Source organism: Phyllobates terribilis, unplaced genomic scaffold, assembly GCF_046119375.1.
Source record: "Phyllobates terribilis strain yellow unplaced genomic scaffold, ASM4611937v1 Scaffold_3__8_contigs__length_932513732, whole genome shotgun sequence".
NCBI lineage: Eukaryota > Metazoa > Chordata > Amphibia > Anura > Dendrobatidae > Phyllobates > Phyllobates terribilis.
In genome coordinates this window covers 557,921,443-557,944,540 of record NW_027362763.1, presented here as the reverse complement: position 1 = coordinate 557,944,540, position 23,098 = coordinate 557,921,443, and the positions used below count along the sequence as shown (strand labels likewise).

The window sequence follows — 23,098 nt, the reverse complement described above, 5'->3', positions numbered from 1 at the left end:
AAAAAATACTTTATTAGATAAAAAAGATTTCCATGGGGATAGGGGGAATAGCTACGCGTTTTAAACGAAGTTTTGATAAAGAAAGCAGGACTGCGTTTGAAAAGCGTAGCTATGCCCCCTATCCCCATGAAAATCCTTTTTATCCAATAATGTATTTTTTTGCAATCTAAGAAGCTGGAATAAATTTTCGGATTACAGTGATACCAAATTGAGTAGTTTCTTTTTCTTCCATTTCAGTGGTGAAAAAAAAAAATTCAGATTTAAAAAAAAAAAAAAACAACAAAAAAAACACTTGGTTTATGTCACCATTTTTTGAAACCCATAACTCATTTTTTTTTGTAAGTTAAGCAGCGTGAGGGCTTATTTTTTGTAGGGCACGTTGATGCTTTTATTGATACTATTTTGCAGTACATACAACGCTTTGATCAGTTTTTATTGCGTTTTTTGTGGCCGTACGGTGATCGAAAAACGGAAACTTTAGAAATTAGATTTTTGTGTGTATTATGGCATTTACCATGTAGGTTAACTTATTTGATAAACCTACTTTAAACTTATATTTATTTTTAATTCCCATAACAGGATTTCAACTTGAAGTCGACTGATTGACAGCAATATTGTAGTATTTAGAGGAAACGACAGTTCCCTATGGAGGCCCCCGGTACTTCACAGGAGTATAGACATGGCAGGCACAGGGGCCTTCAGCAGGCAACCTATGGCTACCATGCCATGGCAACCCATCGACACCCTGCATTTTAGTGGGAAAGGTTGATGGGTGCATAGAAATTGACAAGATTAAAGGGGTTAACAGCAGTTATTGAAAGCAGCTCCGATTGCTGCCGTTACAGGCAGATGCTGGCTGTGTAATATAGCAGGCGTTCACCAGGTATGAACAGTTACGATATTTCCGCACTCAACATGCACACTATGGTGAAGGTTTTGAAAAATTGACAAATACAACATACTCTGGAACTTGAATAGCCCCAAATAAAATATGGCTTAACAAGATAGAGATCTGCCACCTCTCAGGCATGCTGAAATCCAACATATCCAATCTATGTCAGCAAATGTCAAGGGACAGTCTGGCGGCTCCCATACATGTTTGATTGAAAGCCGCACTCAAAAAATGGTTTTGTATGTGAATGCATGGTCTGTATACTTTTAGAGTTGAATTTGGGAACCATGGCAAGTGTTTATTGACATGTGACATACTGAAAAAAGTAGGCAAATAAAACATTCCCTTGCAGCTCCCAATATCAATACTAAAAGGTTGTGCTAGGGTATGTGCACATGTCGTGTTTTTGAAATGTTTACCCCATAAAAAAACGCAGCATTTTCCAGTTCCAGCAAAGTGAATGAGATTTCTGAAATCTCATGCACACGTTATTTGTTCCTGGCAGATATGAAGTAGTTTCTAATTTGTAGCATGTAAATTCTTTGACTGTCTTTGCAGCATTTTTCCCCCATTTTTAACGACTGGGGAAAAAAAATACATAAAAAACCTCATATAATCGCACTTTTTTTTTTGCAGCACTTTTCCGATATCTGCAGCAAATAGCTAAAATGTGCAGATTCCCTTATAAAAGTTTTAGAATAAAAGTGCAAGCTATTCATCAGCTCGGAGACCTCTGAAATGATTCCATGAACCTGTAAGTGTACCCCCTTAAGAATTGAAGCATGTCATATTTTATATGTATGAAAATGTGCATTTTTACAATGATGATACAGTTTAAAGGGAATCTGTCAGCACTTATTAGTATAGTCACCTGCATGCCCCACAAATTTGCCAGTAAATAATATAAAACAGCACATGTCAATCATCCGCCTCGCCTAATATTCATATTTCTGCTGCTCTCTCTCAGGCAGGATGATGAGGTTCATGGCTGGAAGTGTTAGATGGAAGGAGGCTGGGTGAAATCAGAGCAGTGATTTTGCATGTGGAGGACTAGGCGGAACGTGTATAACACTGAGTGGGCTACGTAGGGCTTCAGCTTTACATGGATCGCAGCAGGCTAAGAGGAGGGTGAGTATAATGATAAACACTTTTTTTGGAGCACTATGTGATGCTTACTCTTGTTAGACAAAATAAAGATGCTGACAGATTCACTTTAAAAGGAGTTGTCCACTATTCGGACAACCACTTCTCGTTTCAGCGATGTAGGCGCCAGCTCTGCCAGGGTTCGCTTGAGCCGTTATGTCACACCAGCCCTGCAGCCAATCAACGGCCACTTCCTGCTCGCTTTCTTTGATTGAAACGGATACCGGAAGAAGTGACAGCTGCTCTCTGGACTTCCTCCGAACGTCAGTAAAAATCCAAAGAAAGTGAGAGGGAAGCGGCTACTGATTGGCCACAGGAAGAGCAAGTGCCGACATCACTAGAACTGCACTGGAGGGGAGTATAAGATGCTGTTATTTCATAAAGGGGAAAATAGCAATTGAGAATGGGTTGTCCGAGAAGTGGACGACCCCTTAAAATCTCTTACCTTGAGTTGATGCAAAGCTAATGCAATCACCGGATGACTGGATGTCTGTTCAAGCTCTAGAGAAAGGATTCCCTCGACAGAGTGCTGAAACACTTTTCTGTTGCGAAGCAAATGGGCTGACTGCATTACTACAAGCAGTAGATTGTCCACCTTTTGGGTATAAAATTAGAATGAAAGGTTTATTGGGCAATGCTGTCAAAATTGGAAAAAGTAAAAAAAAAAAAAAATCAAAAAAGGCAATTGGTCTGTGCTTTATGTCTGTAGTAAATGACAGTGCCACAACATTCTGAATAATTTGGATTGAGTACTTGTAGAAGTTATAGACCATTACCTGCATACTTCTCAGAGTGTCCACAGTTTCCACAGGAGGCACAATTTTCACAGTTTGTCCTTCCCAGGTACCCCAAATATCCGCCCCTTGCTGATCCACCTCAAAGTGCTTGGTCATCAACAAGAAGGCCTCATACGCCACATCTTCACAGTCTGTAGAACAGTCTACACCAGCTGCAGCATTCAGTAACTGCAAAATTACCGATCTTCCTATAGAAAGATTATCTGGCACGAACGCATGCAGGTTTTCAAGGGTAGGAACCAAGACCTAAAAGAAGATGAGAGCAATAAGAAAGTAAGAAAACATTGTCAGTCTCATACATGTTTTTTTCCATCAAGCATGATCCCGTCCATCAGTCTGGCGCTGCTGGCAGTTAGCCCACTCCACTCCACAGTATAGTGAAAATGTTTTGGTCCATTTAGTCTAAACATTAGACACTAAGTCCACATTTTGGTGTAATTTTTTATTTCAGATTACCACTAAAACAATAAATTACCTAATTAGTCTCAATCCATTCTTAGTGAACCATTTACCCTAAATATATTAAAAGGGTGTTCGGAAATCCAATTAAATTTTCAGCCTAAATTCCTATCTATTTAATGCCATAATCTGCTTTACTAATATAATTTAATAAAAAATTCCTCCCTATCCTTCCCTAACTACACAACTGTTTTGTTTTTGTTTTTTTTAACAAGACTTTGTTTGAGAATCCCAGTGCATACATCAAATGAAGCGTCATCAAGGAGCAGAGGCTGCGGTCACTGCTAAGGCCCTCTCCCTAAAACAAAGTCCCTGCGTGATATGCACAATGACAGTGCACTCTCTTGCTGGCTCAGATCAATAGCATTGAGCCAGTACCAGAGTGCACTGTTAGTTTGTGGTGTAATAGCACTTGTCTCTGCAATCTGGGTGTCTCTGCAAATGACGTCACTTGCTGGGGTAGCGTAGATCTCCACAAGCCGGGTATTTGTCTTAAAAAAAACACACTATGCTGCCTTAGTGACAATCTGAAACAAAAAGGATTCATTATAGATATTGGTTACTTGGTTGTAAGATTTTCATTTTGGTGTAAAAGCTTTTTTGCAATGTTAATCAACAAACATTAGGAGCCAAAGTCTAGTGATATCCCCCTTCCCGATTTAGAATATAGAGTAGATTATTGGTTACCATAAACCCTAATCTTCATTTTTGCACTTTCACCTTCTGCTCCATTTCTTCATAGAGCCATAACTTTTTTTTTATTTTTTTCCATCGTCATGGCCATATGATGGTTTTTTTTTATGTGGAATGAGCAGTAGTTTTCAGTGACAGTTAATTTCACCATATAATGTGCTGAAATCTTAGGGAGAAATGGTGAAAAAATATAAAATTTCTGACACTGGGTTTTGTTTTATGGGGTTCAGTGTGCAGTAAAAATGACCTGATAACATGACTTTTCAGGTCAGTTCGAGTACGCCGTTGCCAAACTTAGCTTTTGTTTTTTTATGTTGTAGTGGTTTCAAAAAAATCTGAAAACAAATCTCCATTTGCATCACCATTTTCTGAGACCGATACTTTTTATTATTCTGTGTGTATGAAGGATTGTTGTTTGCATGGCGAGCTGTAGTTTTTTAATGTCATCAATTTCGAGGTACATTTGTTTGCTACGGCTATTTTATTGCATGTTTGTGAGAGGGGTGCAAGCGACAGAAAATTATTACTTTTGGAGTTTTGATTTACCTTTGAATAATTCTTGCATTTTAGGTAAGTTAACAAGTCTTGCACAGATGTGGAAAAAGTAAACTCTGCCGCAATCTCCAAATCCTGGAAAAAGAAAAATTAAATTAATTTACATAAAAATAGCTTAAAAATGCAATGAAAATGATCAAAACAAATTAATCATTACATTTAAATGGGATGACAACAAGACTGGGTTTCACACATCCTTTACACTATAGCTTTGTGGCACGAAAGAATATAGTGTCTAAATTTGCAACATGTAAACTTAAAAGAAGTGTTCAAGTTTGAAAGTCATCTCCTATATACCGTATATTCCGGCGTATAAGACGACTTTTGAAGACTGAAAAATCTTCTGTCTAGTCTGGGGTCGTCTTATACGCCGGTAATGCTTTTGAACTTTCAGAAATTGACATGCGGGGATACTCTGGGGGTGTTAATAAGCTGCCGTGGCCGTATCCCTGCCATGTCGGAGTTAATATAAGGTGGAGGGAGTTAAAATACGGCGGCGGTAGGTCCAGACAGTCAGCGCTTCTGTGCTGAAACTGACACATCGCTGCGTATTCCCAGCTCCGGACACAGCGCAGGGCTTCTGTGCCGACAGCTTTCACTTGTCACAGAAGCGCTGCGCTGTGTCCGGAGCAGGGAAGTTCGCATCGCTTCTGTGACAATATATGAAAAGCCGGCAATTCAGCAGCGGCATAAGCCGGCACCCGACAATTTAGAATAGAAAGAATAGAGCTTCACACATAGATTAGATAGATAGAAACATGTCAGTCACATATATATGAAGTACAGTGACAGTGTTGCTTACTGTACTTGTCATTTAGTGTAAAGGATTTATTAAAACAAATAATAGTGTTTTCGTGCACCGTCTCTTTAAAAAAGCCGGCCGGCAATTCAGCATCTGTACCCGACAATTTATAACAGACAGAATAGAGAATCACACATAGATTAGATAGATAGAAACATGTCAGTCACATATATATGAAGTACAGTGACAGTGTTGATTACTGTACTTGTCATCTAGTGTTAAAATAACGGATTTATTAAAAAAAAAATTGGCGTGGGGTTCCCCATAATTTTAGTCTCTAGCGGAGGTTTACATAAAAATAGCTTAAAAATGCAATGAAAATGATCAAAACAAATTAATCATTACATTTAAATGGGATGACAACAAGACTGGGTTTCACACATCCTTTACACTATAGCTTTGTGGTACAGCAGACAGCTGGGGCAGATGTTTGAAGCCTGGGAAGGGGGTAATACCCACGGAGCTTCCCAGGCTACTAATATCAGCCCCCAGCTGAATACATAGCCTTTACTAGCTATTAAAATGGGGGATCCCAAAAAAATGACGTGGGGTCCCCCCTATTTTAATAGCTAGCAAAGGCTAGGCAGACAGCTGGAGGCTGATATTAATAGCCCAGGAAGGGAGCCATGAATATTGGCCCCCTCCCAGGCTAGAAACACCAGCCGTCAGCCGCCCCAGAAATGGCGCATCCATAGGATGCGCCAACTCTGGCACTTAGCCTCGCTCTTCCACGCTGCCCTGTAGCGGTGGCAGGGGGTAATAGTGGTGGGGTTGATGTCAGCTTATAATGCCAGCTGACATCAAGCCCAGGTTAGTAATGGAGAGGCGTCTATAAGACACCCCCATTACTAACCCCAAAGTCAAAGTTAAAAAAAACACAAACACCCAGAATAAAGTCCTTTAATTGAAATAAAGACACAAATCTTTATTGTTCTAAATTAAACCATACTTACCATCACGCCCATTCCAGCTGAAGCCAACGATCTCCTGCAATAAAAGTAAAATAATAAAGCAACCTCATCCTTACCTCTCCATGGTTCCCAGGACGGGTCCAGCTCTGCTACATCGAGATGACAGGCTGGACCGCAGCAGAACGCTGCCATCCAGCCTGTCATCCCGCAGACACTGAGAAGCGCAGGCATGCTTGCGCTCCTCAGTGTCTGGCTGTGACGGCATCCAGATGAGCCGACAATGAACTCAGCTCACCTCCTGGACGTCCGTCACTGACAGCGTGGGAAACTTCTACTGCGCATGCGGGGAGCAGGAGAATTTTCCCACGCTGTCAGTGACGTGCATGAGGTGAGCCGAGTTCATTGGACATGATCTCGGCTCATCTGGATGCCGTCACAGTCAGACACTGAGGAGCACAAGCATGCCTGCTCTTCTCAGTGTCTGCCGCATGGCAAGCTGAACGGCAACGTTCTGCTGCGGTGCAGCCTGTCATGTGAATGTAGCAGAGCTGGACCGGTCCTGGGAACCATGGAGAGGTAAGGATGAGGTTGCTTTATTATTTTACTTTTATTACAGGAGATCGTTCGCTTCAGCTGGAATGGGCGTGACTGTAAGTATGGTTTAATTTAGAACATTAAAAAATTGTGTCTTTATTTCAATTAAAGGACTTTATTCTGGGTGTTTGTGTTTTTTTTAATTACTTTACTAGAAATTCATGGTGGTCATGTCTAATATTGGCGTGACCCCATGAATTTCGGGCTTAGGGCCAGCTGATAATGCCAAGCTGGCCCTAACCCCTTTATTACCCAGTGAGCCACCGCACCAGGGCCCTGGATGAGTTGGGTACAGCGCCAGAAGATGGCGCTTCTATGAACGCGCCATTTTCCGGGGTGGCTGCGGACTGCAATTTGCAGCGGGGGGGGGCCCAGAAAGCTTGGGTCTCCCTGCGCTGCAGATTCCAGCCCCCAGCTGTCTAGTTGTACCTGGCTGGACACAAAAATAGGGCGAAGCCCCACGTATTTTTTTTTTTAATTATTTCATGAAATAATTTAAAAAAAAAGGGCTTCCCTATATTGTTGTGTCCGGCCAGGTACAAATAGGCAGCTGGTGGTTGGGTGCAGCCCGTTCCTGCCTGCTGTACCTGGCTGGACACAAAAATATGGCGAAGCCCCACGTCAACATTTTTGGGAAAAATTAATTACAAAATTAATAATTTAGGGACTGCATCTTTATTAACCCCTCAATTGTCATTTAGTGTTAAAATAAAGGATTTTTTAAAAAGAAAATTGGCGTGGGATCCACCATCATTATAGTCTCTAGCGGAGGTTAAGCAGACGGCTGGGGCAGATGTTTGAAGTCTGGGAAGAGGGTAATACCCACGGAGCTTCCCAGGCTACTAATATCAGCCCCCAGCTGAATACCTAGCCTTTACTAGCTATTAGAATGGGGGACCCCCCCAAAAAATGACGTGGGGTCCCCCCTATTTTAATATGTTTATGAGTGACAGTTTTCCTGCTATATACCTGCATGTCATAAGAATTTAAATTAAAAAAGGACCATGTTAAATTCAAATCTGTTTTTTTTTTATTTTTACCGGTGTTTGGTATGCGTTGGAAAAGGGGTAGTCTTATACGGTGAATATATCCTAAACTCTATATTTTAACAGGAAAGTAGGGGGGTCGTCTTATACACCAGGTCGTCTTATACGCCGGAATATACGGTAAATGAAAGAGGATAATTTTCCAATCACTGGGGGGTCCGACAGCCGTGGCCCCCCAACGATCCAGAGAACCGGAGCCCTGAAAAGCTCTAGCTGAATGGAGCAGAGGTCGATCATGCACACCGACTCTCTAATGAATTCTAATAGGAGCACCTAAAATCAGCTGGGTGCTGCGCGCTCGCAATCTCCAACACTCCCATTAAGAATCAATGGAAAGGCAGCGCACATGAACTACCTCCACTCCCATTTAGCCAGAGCCCCGATTCCCAGGATCAGTATGTAGGCAATGGTGGTCGGACCCCCAGAGAATTGTAGGTTATTACCCATCACGTGGATAGGGGATAAAGTTTATACTCGAGAACACCCCTTTAATCTAAATGCACGGACTTCTGCCAAGTCAGGCTTATTAGACTTCGAATTAACGTAGTAATGCATCAGCTACTTCTTGCAAAACAATACTAATACGTTATTCAAACACCCTGAACAGAAATTCCCTCATTTTTTTATTTTGTCCTTTCCTTTAGAACTGCTCCATGCAAACTTTGGCCTGAACTTGAAAGCGACCGGAGCAGCCATCGCTGTAAAGAATTTTGCTTCCTTTCTTTATTATTAGTTCATGCTTAAGGCTTCTTTACATGCTGACATTTTTTTTTTTAAATCACAAACTAACAAATCTCAACTCTAGAAAGCAGTATACACATAGGATACCCAATTGCAGAACTAGAAATGTTTATGTACTAGCAGTCTTGAAAAGAATATATAATCATACTAATCTCTGACTTAATGAAAAAAAACAGGCATCACCATTTTCGACATTAATTACATTACAATAGTTTAGCGCGGCACCCCCATTACAGTTCTCCCTGTACAGTGGCGCCCGCACGTTCTCAGGATCGTTCTGGCTCCCAGAGGTTGGAGCGCCGCCAATTATTAAGGGATGGCATCTAGCTGCAATATCCCAAAGCTCATGTTAGAAGTACAACTTCAATCATCGACATAACTGGAGTCAGTAACCATCAAAATACAAAAAAGAGGAATAAGCTTAACAAGCAGACAGGGGTACAGTACCTTTCTTAACATTTTAGCAAAACCAAGAGCTTTGGATGCTCTCTCTCTGGCTTCATGAAAGAGTTCTTTAAGGGCACGGCTGGTTTCAATAACTGATCTCCTGTGGACGGCACAAAGACAGTTATAAGAATTTTCAAGAAGGAATCAGAAGGTGCATCGCTTAGCATAAGCATTAAATCTCTCACTTGCATAAAAAGGAAATATTTTTGCTGAAGAAAATAAATTCATAATAATTTAATAATTATTATTAAAAGGTTACCAGGATTTTACTATCCCACCTAAGAGCAGAATTATGTAGGAGCAGATACTCAGATTCCAGAGATGTATTACTTATTGGACTGCTTGCTGCAGTTTTTATAAAATCACTGTTTTCTCTGCTGCAGATCTACCAGTTCTCTAAATGCTGGGCTCTGTATAACCCCACCCACAGCACTGATTGACAGCTATCTGTGTATACTGTGCATAGGCAGAAAGCTGCCAATCAGTGGTGGAGGCAGAATTATACAGAACTCATGGATATATGGAGGACTACCTGGCAGCAGGTTTACTAGTCCTCTACTAATAATATCTTGATACAACTGTGATTCTATTGGAACTACAGCAAGCAGCCCAGTAAGTGACACATTGCTGGAGTCAGGGATTCTTTAACTAGAACAGCTGTTTTCAGATTAGGTGGTTACATATTCACTATAAGAACACAGTAAATTATGTCCTCAAGGACCCTATACATATTATGGGTGAGGGGTACATGGATAGATGAACGTCGGGGAATATAAGAATCTGGAAAGTCCGATTATCGATCCTTTTGTTCTTTAAAGGGGCTGTCTACTACTAGGACAACCCCTTCTCACTCCCCATGTTTGGCCCTGATAAAAATAAAAACACTTTGGGTATGTGCCCACGTAGCGTTTTACCAGCGTATATGATGCGGAATTTCCGCAGCGTAAACGCTTGTGAAACGCTTGGTAATCCGCCCATGGTCCCCAAGGGGAATCCGCAAGTTCTATGCACATGCTGTGGATTTTTCCGCAGCGTTTTTGATGCGCGCAAAAATCCGCAGCATGTCCATTAATTTTGTGTTTCCGCAGGCGGAATTGCCTTTGCAATGCAATAAAAAACGCAAGGCAATTCCGCATGTCGAAAACGCGCGATAAACGCGTGCGGAATTCCGCTTGAGTTTATCCAGGAGAGGACATGCAGAAATGAAGCAGAAATTTTCTGCTTCATTTCCGCAACGCGAGCACATAACCTTATACTCACCTCCTGCTCCGGCAGCGTTCGTGCAGTTGTTGTGACACATGAGCCCTGCAACCAATCAGCACTGGCGTCATCGTCACCGCCTTCGGACAAATCGGACATGAAGAGGAAGTCAGGGCTGCGGCTGAGGAGCTGCTTTCAGGAAAGTAAAGCAGCGGCTCTCTCAAAGAGTAGAGCAGAGCAAGCGCTCTTGCATGGGACAGTCGGGCAAGATGGCTACCATCTGAACCACTGTCTGTTATAAAGCTATCTGAGGTGTATACTAGGGCTTTACTTTTTAAAGCGTGAAAACACACGGTAGTGAGATATTCCTAGTCGGATTCTGCTGATCTAATTAATAAAATGAGCTTCAAAAACTCTAGTAAGGTACATTAGAAATCTTGAATGATCACTGTAAAGTCCTCATGTCTAATTTTGGTCTAAAAATTAGATCCACATAAGTTCTATTGAAGCTCAATCCACAGTAGTCGGATATATACCTCCGATCTCAGACTTCAGCTCTGTCACCCCCTCCAATGTCATAACACCTGCAGAGGCGCAATAGTTAATAAAGTACTTGACTACATGTGTCACTATTTTGCCCCACCATAAGTCAGTATAATGGTCTTTATCAGAAGAGAGAACAGTAACTGTGATGTATGCACAGGGCACGTGACTGCTTGTTGTGAAACTACCTTCCGCTACCACTAGTTGGACAACACAGCATATTTCCTCAGCTCCCATTGAGTTGAGTACTAACTGCATTTATCTGCCCCTAGTGGTAGCAGAATGCAGCCAGGATTAAATCATTCATGGGGAAGTCCCATCTTCAAGCGCCTATCCCAATATGTAGTAGGTGAAATATAGCTCCAATTAAAAATGTAGTATAGTTCTTCTGATAAGCTGTGTCACTTACCTCATATGCAGGGCATGGCAGTAGCTTTGGTATCCATGGTTATGACCAATCATATATTGACAGTTCGTTTAGTTGTTAGTGGTCATAACCATGGATATCTAAGCTACGGCAATGCCCTGCACATGGGATAAGCGACATAGCTTATCAGAAGAACTATACTACATTTCTAATTGGAGGCATTTGCTAATATTATTAGTACACCTACTATATATTGGGATCGGATCTTAGAAATGGGAATACCCCTTTAAAACAGACTGTCGGCAAAGAATGACTGTTCTTATAGGCGTTCGATACTTCACGGTGGGGCCAATCATTTAAATACACCTTCATACCTGCTTGGCTTCCACCCATCTCCAACCTTCTCTGGCCCTAGCTGTAAATCAAGGAAGGGAGGGTGGCAATTGAGGGAATACAAGAAGGTGGAAAGGTGTATTTAAATGATTGGTCCCATTGTGAAGCACCGAGCGGTGGTACTTAATTTGAACAGTCATCCTGTGCTGACAGCGTCCCTTTAAGGATACATAAATCACCTAAAGATACATTTTTTCATTAATGAACCCAGGACTTTCAACCCAAAACTGGAATTATAGACAAACTATATTTAGAGGAGCCGAGTTGGTATAGGTTGTCTCTATAATCGAATAGAACGCTACAGTCGCTGTGTATACACCACATTATTATTGTCAACCATATGCTCCTAGCTTGCCTCTCTGAACAGCCTTCTTAAAGGGGCTGTCCATCAGTAAAATAATTACACTTCTACTTACCTCTGGTGCCAGCACTGGCTCTCAGCGTGTCACAATGTTACGTCATGCAATTCCAGCGGCCGCTTCACTCTCTCAGCCTCAGACGAATCCCGCACATCCGGAGGAGCAGAAAGCTGCAGCTCTCAATTCCCCTGGATGTATGCGATTAGTCTGAAGTCGGGGAGAGTGAAGCAGCCGGTGATTGGCTGCAGGGATCGCGTGAAATAATGGCAGCATTTTGTAATTCTGAAATGCGTAGAATTAAAAAAATAAAAATGTGTTACCTAGTGTTGACTCCTGCTACTCAAGCCAAATGTGCACCATTCTGAATAACAGAGCAGCCTTTACGAAGAATAATAGAAAGCCCTCCACTATGCCACCCTTACCTTATTTCATCAGAGACGCTGCTGTCGTCCGTACTGGCCCAAAACTCATCACAGCTCTCCTGTAAACCAGTGTCCAGAAACTTCCCTGTAGACTTCAGCAGCATTCCTGCTATATCACTAAAAGCACAAGGTAAGGGTTACAGGCCCCGACATTAGACGAGCTCACTGACACAGTCGCTGTTAATGCATTCTGCAGTTATGTATATGGGTTGTAGAGCCAAACAGTACAACATTTTTACTGAAACAACTGCAAAAACACGTTTTTATTGTAGGCTAATAGGCTATTGAATATGTATCGAAAATAATAAGGCTGGATTTTACTGAAGTCAAGGAACGCCTGTCATTGTACAAGGTCTAGGATACTTTTTCAGGCAGGCCTCAGCTTATGTAAGTCCTTCATATGGGAGTAGGACCACCAGTTGCCTCCTTTGTCCATCTCAGAAGCCCTCTTTCAATTATCTCCCCTCATCCTTCTCTAAGGAATGCCACTTGTGTTTTCATTTGCACTCCTTTCCTCATAGACCTATGTGACTATTCCCCATCAAGTCTGGCTCCTCTCACCTGGTTAACACCAATTTGACCCAATTAACAGATTCATTACAGATGACAGGCGCTATTGCCTAAAGGCCCGCTTTACATAAGGTGTATGGGGGGGCTCCGACTGTCACTAACAGATGACACTGGGGAGAGAAGAATCGGGCCTGGTAAATTTCAACAGTTGGTCCTTTTGTTCTGCGTGGAAATAAACTGTTGTCAGAGTAGTTTGGCAGCAGCACCCTCATAAAGAACCTAGGAACACTAGACCAAACCTAGCGTTTCTGTGTATGGAGGAGCCAGGAGAGACAGCCATCTAATGTGCATGGGGGCCTTAAGGCCATAGATATAAAAAAGTTGCATCCTTATGTTTTGAATAGGGAAAGGGAATAAAGACCCCCAAACACAGACTAACGTCGGCATATCTCACTGACAATTTTGGCTGGCAAACTAATGTGTATTGGAGTCTCCCAACTCTTCCGTGAAACATGATGTCGGGGAAAAGAAGGATCCGACCACTTGAATTCCCACTACTGATCCTTTTGCTCTACTTAAGATTATCCGCAGCCAGAGGAGACTGGCGGCAGCTCCAGAGAATACAGGAATGCTTGAAATCCAACTGCTCCATCATTCTCTTCCTGGACATCTGTCATCATCATCATCATAATCCACTGTATATTCACATTTTCTTGGCTACCACAGTGCCTGTACAAGATCAACTAAAAAATATACAGGCAAATAATTCTTTCCTAGCTTTGTTCTCCTAATTATTGGTGTTCTGGTCCAATACACTGGTCAAGGTATAGATATTTTTTTAAAAGTTGGAGCTTCACCTAACTATTTCTGTGCTGTATATTTATCAGGGAACATTTCTCTCTGGCTCATATTCCTTTACAATATTACTAGGTGATATTATAACATTTAATAAGACTAGTTGATGGAAATACTCATGATTTATCTGTGGGGTACTGAGGTGACACTAAATTAGGGGCTCGAAGAGGGGATAACTTACCGTTCGCCAGGGGATTGACAGCTGGCTATTTTTATTAGTCCTATAGAGCATGAACGGAGTAGAGATGCAAAAATAGTTAGGGGTCTTAGAGGCCAGACGCTTGGCTAATAGGTTATCACCCATCATATTTCCTATTGATGGGGAATAACTTTCAAGCCTAGCCCCAAAACTTTAGAGACATAAATCAATCACAATGTCTTTCCTACCAGAAGAGCTTCCCAGCCTGTGCTTCTCCTCCCCGGATGTAAGGAGTAATTTCTTTGGTGAAATTCCACTCTTCTTCTAGAAGGTTCTTCAAGCTGTGCGATGCCTGAGGTAACTGCTGCAACATTTGGATCCAGCTCCGCATGTAGTCAAAGTACACCTAGCAGTGATAAGGACGTCATTGTATCAGTCTGTTTAGTGTAAAGCTAAAACATCATATTCTTGTCTTTTAACATTGATAACATCAGGGGTGTATAGTCATCATACTGTGATTAAATCTTGGTGCTGACTTCACATCCTATGTATAACACAGTTTAAAAGGGTATTCTGGTTACAAGAAGTTATCACCTTTCCACAGCTGCACAATCCCTACTGAGATCTCAAACTGCTCAGTGCAAGCTGCAGCAGGACAAAGACTGAATACGCTGGGATTCTTGACCTCGCTCTCCTTTTAACTGGACTTGTAAAATGCTCATTTCCACCCCTTACCTATTGCTGCCATACATGTATGGTGCCTGTGTGCTATCACTATATGGAGTAGATTAAGCACCTGACAGCACACAAAAGGAACAGCAAGCTCCCAACCATCAGTTTAACCTCTTAAATGCCACTGGCAAGAAACTAACTGATATTAAGAAGCCCCTGCTATACGATTGCAGGTGCCAATGGGTAGCCATAGTTGTTTGGGGGGGTCTTTCCAAAGGCCTCTGTGCCTGGCTGGCAAGATATACGATTCCTGTTCATGGGAGACTAGTAATTTTACAGTATTGCAGTACATATGTAACATATACATACATATTATATATATATACATATATATATATACACATATATATATATATATATATATACACATATATATATATATATATACACACATATATATATATATATATATATATATATATATATATATATATATATATATATATATATATATATATATATATACAGTACAGACCAAAAGTTTGGACACACCTTCTCATTTAAAGATTTTTCTGTATTTTCATGACTATGAAAATTGTACATTCACACTGAAGGCATCAAAACTATGAATTAACACATGTGGAATTATATACTTAACAAAAAAGTGTGAAACAACTGAAAATATGTCTTATATTCTAGGTTCTTCAAAGTAGCCACCTTTTGCTTTGATGACTGCTTTGCACACTCTTGGCATTCTCTTGATGAGCTTCAAGAGGTAGTCACCGGAAATGGTTTTCACTTCACAGGTGTGCCCTGTCAGGTTTAATAAGTGGGATTTCTTGCCTTATAAATGGGGTTGGGACCATCAGTTGTGTTGTGCAGAAGTCAGGTGGATACACAGCTGATAGTCCTACTGAATAGACTGTTAGAATTTGTATTATGGCAAGAAAAAAGCAGCTAAGTAAAGAAAAACGAGTGGCCATCATTACTTTAAGGAATGAAGGTCAGTCAGTGTGAAAAATTGGGAAAACTTTGAAAGTGTCCCCAAGTGCAGTTGCAAAAACCATCAAGCGCTACAAAGACACTGGCTCACATGAGGACCGCCCCAGGAAAGGAAGACCAAGAGTCACCTCTGCTTCTGAGGATAAGTTTATCCGAGTCACTAGCCTCAGAAATCGCAGGTTAACAGCAGCTCAGATTAGAGACCAGGTCAATGCCACACAGAGTTCTAGCAGCAGACACATCTCTTCAACAACTGTTAAGAGGAGACTTTGTGCAGCAGGCCTTCATGGTAAAATAGTTGCTAGGAAACCACTGCTAAGGACAGGCAACAAGCAGAAGAGACTTGTTTGGGCTAAAGAACACAAGGAATGGACATTAGACCAGTGGAAATCTGTGCTTTGGTCTGATGAGTCCAAATTTGAGATCTTTGGTTCCAACCACCGTGTCTTTGTGCGACTCAGAAAAGGTGAACGGATGGACTCTACATGCCTGGTTCCCACCGTGAAGCATGGAGGAGGAGGTGTGATGGTGTGGGGGTGCTTTGCTGGTGACACTGTTGGGGATTTATTCAAAATTGAAGGCATACTGAACCAGCATGGCTACCACAGCATCTTGCAGTGGCATGCTATAACATCCGGATTGCGTTTAGTTGGACCATCATTTATTTTTCAACAGGACAATGACCCCAAACACACCTCCAGGCTGTGTAAGGGCTATTTGACCAAGAGGGAGAGTGATGGGGTGCTACGCCAGATGACCTGGCCTCCACAGTCACCAGACCTGAACATAATCAAGATGGTTTGGGGTGAGCTGGACTGCAGAGTGAAGGCAAAAGGGCCTGCAAGTGCTAAGCATCTCTGGGAACTCCTTCAAGATTGTTGGAAGACCATTTCCGGTGACTACCTCTTGAAGCTCATCAAGAGAATGCCAAGAGTGTGCAAAGCTGTCATCAAAGCAAAAGGTGGCTACTTTGAAGAACCTAGAATATAAGACATATTTTCAGTTGTTTCACACTTTTTGTTAAGTATATAATTCCACATGTGTTAATTCATAGTTTTGATGCCTTCAATGTGAATGTACAATTTTCATAGTCATGAAAATACGGAAAAATCGTTAAATGAGAAGGTGTGTCCAAACTTTTGGTCTGTACTGTATATATATATATATATATATATATATATATATATATATATATATATATATATATATATATATATATATATATATATATATATATATATATATAGCTTAAAATCACTCCCATTTTCATCAAACCTAAATAGCAAAATGTAAAATATAATAAAAATGTGCATATTTGATATTGTCAAAAGGAGTCAATGAATAGGTCAGCTCGGTGCGCAATAAAAAACAAAAACAAGTGCTCACACAAATCCATCAACAGAAAAATAAAACAGACTCCCCGGCACCTGCGCACTACAGGTAAAAATGGGGACGGGAGGACAAAAGCGCTGCTGATGTTAGCGGCACTTTACGCATGCGCGGAATGTTAATGAGAAGAGTGCACGTCACAGGGCTCTGCGATGTGCAGGGGAGGGGGAGGAAAATGCAAAATAGGCTGATAGGCGGAGATTTCCGGACTTCCTAAACAGATTGGCGGGGATTTCTTGGTGTCCCCCAGGCGCCAAGCAGAAGAAAACCGATTTTATAAAGCTACATTTCTCTGCAATCAGACCTCTACTATGGGCCATACCGGTATGTATAGATTTACATTTCTATACTCTGTATGCCCCATAGTAGAGGTCTGATATCGCCCACGGGGTGACACATTCCCTTTAACCACCAAATTATTAAAACAAAAAAACACTTTGTTTAGTATCCCCATAATCAGAAGCATGATGGCAAATCATTTTTACCATACTTTAATTTATTTTTATTTTTTTTAAGTCATTTCACGGTGCTTGGATTCCTCCCCCAATTTTCAGTACAATGTATGGGAAAATGAACGGTGACACTCAAAAACACCACCTCAGCCTAAAAAAAAGTTATGGCGTTTAATAGATTAATATGAGGATTATGCAGCTATTGTGACATTAAACCACAAAATAATAGACCAGTCCCATTTTATGGTGTGCGCACGTCGTCTTTTTCAGGCAGATTCCACCTAGCATCCACCTGAAAAAGTGCAGCAAAAAAAGGAATACACCGTATATGCTCGAGTATAAGCAGACTTTTTCAGCCCATTTTTCAGGCTGAAAAAGCCTTCCTCGGCTTATACTCGAGTATACAGTTATATGAAAAAGTTTGGGCACCCCTATTAATCTTAAGCTTAATGTTTTATGAAAAATTGGTGTTTTTGCAACAGCTATTTCAGTTTGATATATGTAATAACTGTTGGACACCGTAATGTTTCTGCCTTGAAATGAGGTTTATTGTACTAACAGAAAATGTGCAATCTGCATTCAAACAAACTTTGACAGGTGCATAAGTATGGGCACCCTTATCATTTTCTTGTTTTAAATACTCCTACCTACTTTTTACTGACTTACTAAAGCACCTTTTTTGGTTTTGTAACCTCATTGAGCTTCGAACTTCATAGCCAGGTGTATGCAATCATGAGAAAAGCTACTTAAAGTGGCCACTTGCAAGTTGTTCTCCTGTTTGAATCTCCTCTGAAGAGTGGCATCATGGGCTCCTCAAAACAACTGTCAAATGATCTGAAAACAAAGATTATTCAACATAGTTGTTCAGGGGAAGGATACAAAAAGCTGTCTCAGAGATTTAACCTGTCAGTTTCCACTGTGAGGAACATAGTAAGGAAATGGAAGAACACAGGGACAGTTCTTGTTAAGGCCAGAAGTGGCAGGCCATGAAAAACATCAGAAAGGCAGAGAAGAAGAATGGTGAGATCAGTCAAGGACAATCCTCAGACCACCCCCAGAGAGCTGCAGCATCAACTTGCTGCAGATGGTGTCACTGTGCATCGGTCAACTATACAACGCACTTTGCACAAGAAGAAGCTGTATGGGAGAGTGATGCGAAAGAAGCCGTTTCTGCAAGCACGCCACAAACAGAGTCAGCTGAGGTATGCAAAAGCACATTTGGAGAAGCCAATTTCTTTTTGGAAGAAGGTCCTGTGGACTGATGAAACCAAGATTGAGTTGTTTGGTCATACAAAAAGGCGTTATGCATGGCGGCAAAAAAACACAGCATTCCAAGAAAAACACTTGCTACCCACAGTAAAATTTGGTGGAGGTTCCATCATGCTTTGGGGCTGTGTGGCCAATGCCGGCACCGGGAATCTTGTTAAAGTTGAGGGACGCATGGATTCCACTCAGTATCAGCAGATTTTTGACAATAATGTTCAAGAATCAGTGATAAAGTTGAAGATACACTGGGGATGGATCTTTCAGCAAGACAATGATCCAAAACACCGCTCCAAATCTACTCAGGCATTCATGCAGAGGAACAATTACAATGTTCTGGAATGGCCATCCCAGTCCCCAGACCTGAATATTATTGAACATCTGTGGGATCATTTGAAGAGGGCTGTACATGCTCGGCGACCATCAAACTTAACTGAACTGGAATTGTTTTGTAGGAATAGTCAAAAATACCTTCATCCAGGATCCAGGAACTCATTAAAAGCTTCAGGAAGCGACTAGAGGCTGTTATTTTTGCAAAAGGAGGATCTACTAAATATTAATGTCACTTTTCTGGTGAGGTGCCCATACTTATGCACCTGTCAAATTTTGTTTGAATGCAGATTGCACATTTTCTGTTAGTACAATAAACCTCATTTCAAGGCAGAAACATTACTGTGTCCAACAGTTATTACATATATCAAACTGAAATAGCTGTTGCAAAAACACCAATTTTTATAAAACAATACGCTTAAGATTAATAGGGGTGCCCAAACTTTTTCATATAACTGTATACATAGCCCGGTGGTGGATAGTGGGTGAGAGGGTAGAGGCGGTAGCGCAGCGGGGCACAAGCAGTAGCCGCTGCTGCAGCTACTACATGTGCCCGCTGCTAAAGGAAAATGAATATTCAGCCTTTTCCACGCCTATGGGGGTGGAGAGGGGTGAATATTCATTTCTTTAATAGCTTGCGCACAGTGTCAGCAGCGCCACAGCTACCGCTGCGGCTCAGCACTCCTCTGTGGCCGCTACTACAGAAAATGCATATTCATCCTTCTCCACGCCTATGGGCGTGGAGAAGGGTGAATATGCATTCTCTTTAGTAGCGGGCACACAAGGCAGCTGCTAACACTGTGCGCATGCCATTAAAGAACAGGGATATTCACTCTTCTCCACTCACATAGTCCCAGCGTGGAGAGGAGTTGATATCCTCGCAGCTCACCTCGGCGTCTGAGTGCGCATGGCAGGGACGTCATGCGCTGCTCAGATGCGGAGGCGAGCTGCTGCTGGCAGAACAGGAGCAGCGCAGAAGCAGAGGAGAGGAAGGTGAGTATGAGTGTTTATTTTTTCGAATGTGTGCAGTGATGGGGGGGGCATACATACCAAGATTGGGGATGAGGGGTGCCAATGCATACCAGGATTGGGGGGATGAGGGGTGCCAATGCATACCAGGATTGGGGGATGAGGGGTGCCAATGCATACCAGGATTGGGGGATGAGGGGTGCCAATGCATACCAGGATTGGGGGATGAGGGGTGCCAATGCATACCAGGATTGGGGATGAGGGGTGCCAATGCATACCAGGATTGGGGATGAGGGGTGCCAATGCATACCAGGATTGGGGATGAGTGGGCAATACTTACCAGGATGGGGAAATTTACCAGTAGCTGCTGCATTTCCCACCCTAGGCTTATACTTGCGTAAATAAGTTTTTGCAGTTTCTTGTGGTAAAATTAGATGCCTCGGCTTATATTCGGGTCAGCTTATACTCAAGTATCTACAGTAATGCACAGCAATGTAAATACGACATTGCTGTACACATGTTCAGTCTGTTGTTACTTCTTTAAAGAGAACCTGTCAGCAGCATTTAGCAGTATCAAGTATGGCCATAATGTTGATTAAACTGATACCTGTGGTGAAGAAATCCAATCAGTAGTTGTTGTTTAATCAACCTTGAAAGTTTTTTTCTAATGATACATCTATGCATAAGAGTGGGCCTAAGGGGTAGGGTCTCCTTGTGCTCCTCTGCCCCACCACCTGCCTCCTGTGTTTCTTTCACAGATCATGGATTATTCAGTGACCTGCTTAGTTTTTGAAATTCCGTGCTGCCGTCATCATTGGGGTGGGCACCGCGTGCACAGTGTGATTCTACGACTGGTCTTCAATAAAATGATGCCGGGGGCAGATCACGTGCAGATCGATATTTTGGCTCAATTGTGTTGTCATCGAACCGAAATCTCAGGTTGGGCATGCGCCGCCTCATTCGCCATTTTATTGAAGCTAGGCCGTGGAATCACACTGTGCACAGGTCCTTTATTAAGAGAATAAATTGAACATATGCTGCATAAAAATACATATTTCCCAGGTCTGTTTGCGTACGCTCTTATATTTGAATATTTTATTCCGGAGATTCTCCAATAATCTCCCGATTTACCGTTTAATCCATTCCCTCCGCAACAAATTTTCATTTTTATGTTTTTTTTCCTCTCCTTCTTCCAAGAAATATAACTTATTTTTCCACCCACATAGTTGTATGATTGTTTTTTTGGCGGGACAAGTGACTGTGAACCATGATTCTCCAGGTCAGTAAGATAAACTGTAACAGTTTTGTTTTAGCATGGAGATGCTGAGGGTTTGTTTTTTGTAAGAAGACCCGGACCATTAGGAGGGGAACATGGCATTACCAGGCATTTGTATTCCTCTCCTAAAGGGTTAAATGGCAGGGGAAAAAAAAGTTTCCCGCCCAGTTTTTCCCACTATTGTGCAGTGGGATAGGAAAACCCAGATTAGCTGTAGCCTGTAACCAGTCAGCGGCATGTCGCAGGGGAAGATTGTGTTTTCTCCCCGCTAATCAGATGGGTTATTAGTAAATATGGGGCTGGAGAGGTAATAAAGTATGGTGGCGTGGAAGGGCTTGGTCAGTCCAATCGCTGCCATACCAGAAGCGCTGCCATACCAGAAGCGCTGCCCCACCCTCCCCTATTTCATTATATTTTGTCATGGCCTATTGGGTCAGTCGTTCAGGGAACTGAATGGACATCAGGTATTGTAAAAAGGTAAGTGGGCTTGAGCTCTGGCTAAGCTGCGGTTTGGTTAATAAGTAGTTGATTATCAGCATGGTTTTTGTTAGTTATATATTTAATAATGGCCGTGGCCAAGATCTTTTTCCACTAAGCGTGATTTGTCTGTTTTATTAATCACTTTAAATAAGGACATATGCAAGGTTCATTAGTTATATGCGGTAAAAAGCCACGAGTTAACAACTTTATCAATACAATTTTTGTCTATATGCGACATTTTCATCTGTATTTATTTCATTTTTAGGGAGGAGTAGTGACCAAAAAACCTTCCTGGCATTTTGATCTTTTTTCTAATTACAGCATTTACCAATCTAATTTGATATTTTCATCGACTGAACATTTATGATTGTGGAGATAATAAAAATGTATTTCTTTTTTAATTTCTTTATTCTCAAATGGGGGAAAAGGAGGGTGATTTGAAGTTATATTTTTGTATTTTTAAATATTTTTCTTTATCTTTTAGTTTGTTAGTCTTTATGGGGGACCAATCGCTTACAATATATACCGCAATACTGTGACATTGCAAGAAATTTAAAAAATTGTGGCAGATTTGCAGTGAGTTTGCAGTAGTTCCACAGTAGATTTTGCATGAGGATTGGTATTTGGAAGGGCTGATCCCTAGCATTTTCAATCAAAATAAGGAACATGCATGATATTTTGCTCTGTTGCACACCTGAACGGTAGAATTTTTCCAATGTATATGAAGGGGGTGGTGAAAACCCCATTGACATGCACATTGCCTTAATCTTGGTCGTACCATTATGAAGTAAAGTAGTGGTCAGGTCAGTGAGCCCTCATGTCTAAATTATTATAGAAAAATTAATATTTCAATCAGAGGTTTCACAAAATGTATTGACACCTCCAGAATGTGATACTAACAGGACCCATATTCTTGATTACAAAGACAGCCATAGATAACAAAACCTGTCGTAGTAGCCTTACAGTAACCATTCACATTACAAATCTCATTTTCCAGGGTCGGCTTTAAAATAATGAAGTCATCTATTTGCTTATGCTGAGTAATACATGTATGGCTTACAGCTTTAAGACATCAGCTCCAAGACAAAAAAAAAAGAATTTGAATTGTGTTTCTGCATTCATAATATGCTAAAAATTTATTTTCCTCTGTATTTGAGAGGCAAGTCGCAGTTTATATTCTCCTGTAATGGGTCATTATGACAGAAATCATGACAAATATGCAAATCCCTTCACAAACAGGAACCAGCACTAATTAAGGTAAACACTCATTTTCTTTTGGACCATCATCCAATGCATACTTCACTGAGTCATTTAGCTTGTTTGGTACAAGTAAACATATTTGAAACCACATAAATGGAAGTTTTGAAATAAAAAAGGAGAAGTAATAGCTTTACTTC

The 23,098-nt window shown here is 41.4% G+C and overlaps 1 protein-coding gene across 2 annotated transcripts in view; it reads right to left on the bottom strand.

The window, feature by feature from the left end:
* The window catches only part of MAP3K4 (mitogen-activated protein kinase kinase kinase 4), a 113,096-nt gene that overhangs the window by 31,889 nt on the left and 58,109 nt on the right, over nt 1-23,098 (bottom strand). For both annotated transcript variants that reach the window (XM_073671411.1, XM_073671412.1), the window contains exons 6-11: nt 14,117-14,274; nt 12,365-12,481; nt 9,081-9,180; nt 4,531-4,614; nt 2,812-3,078; nt 2,481-2,630 (exon numbers count right to left, since the gene is read on the bottom strand). In XM_073671411.1, coding sequence (XP_073527512.1) covers nt 2,481-2,630; nt 2,812-3,078; nt 4,531-4,614; nt 9,081-9,180; nt 12,365-12,481; nt 14,117-14,274 — 876 coding nt within the window. The remainder of the gene's footprint in view (nt 1-2,480; nt 2,631-2,811; nt 3,079-4,530; nt 4,615-9,080; nt 9,181-12,364; nt 12,482-14,116; nt 14,275-23,098) is intronic.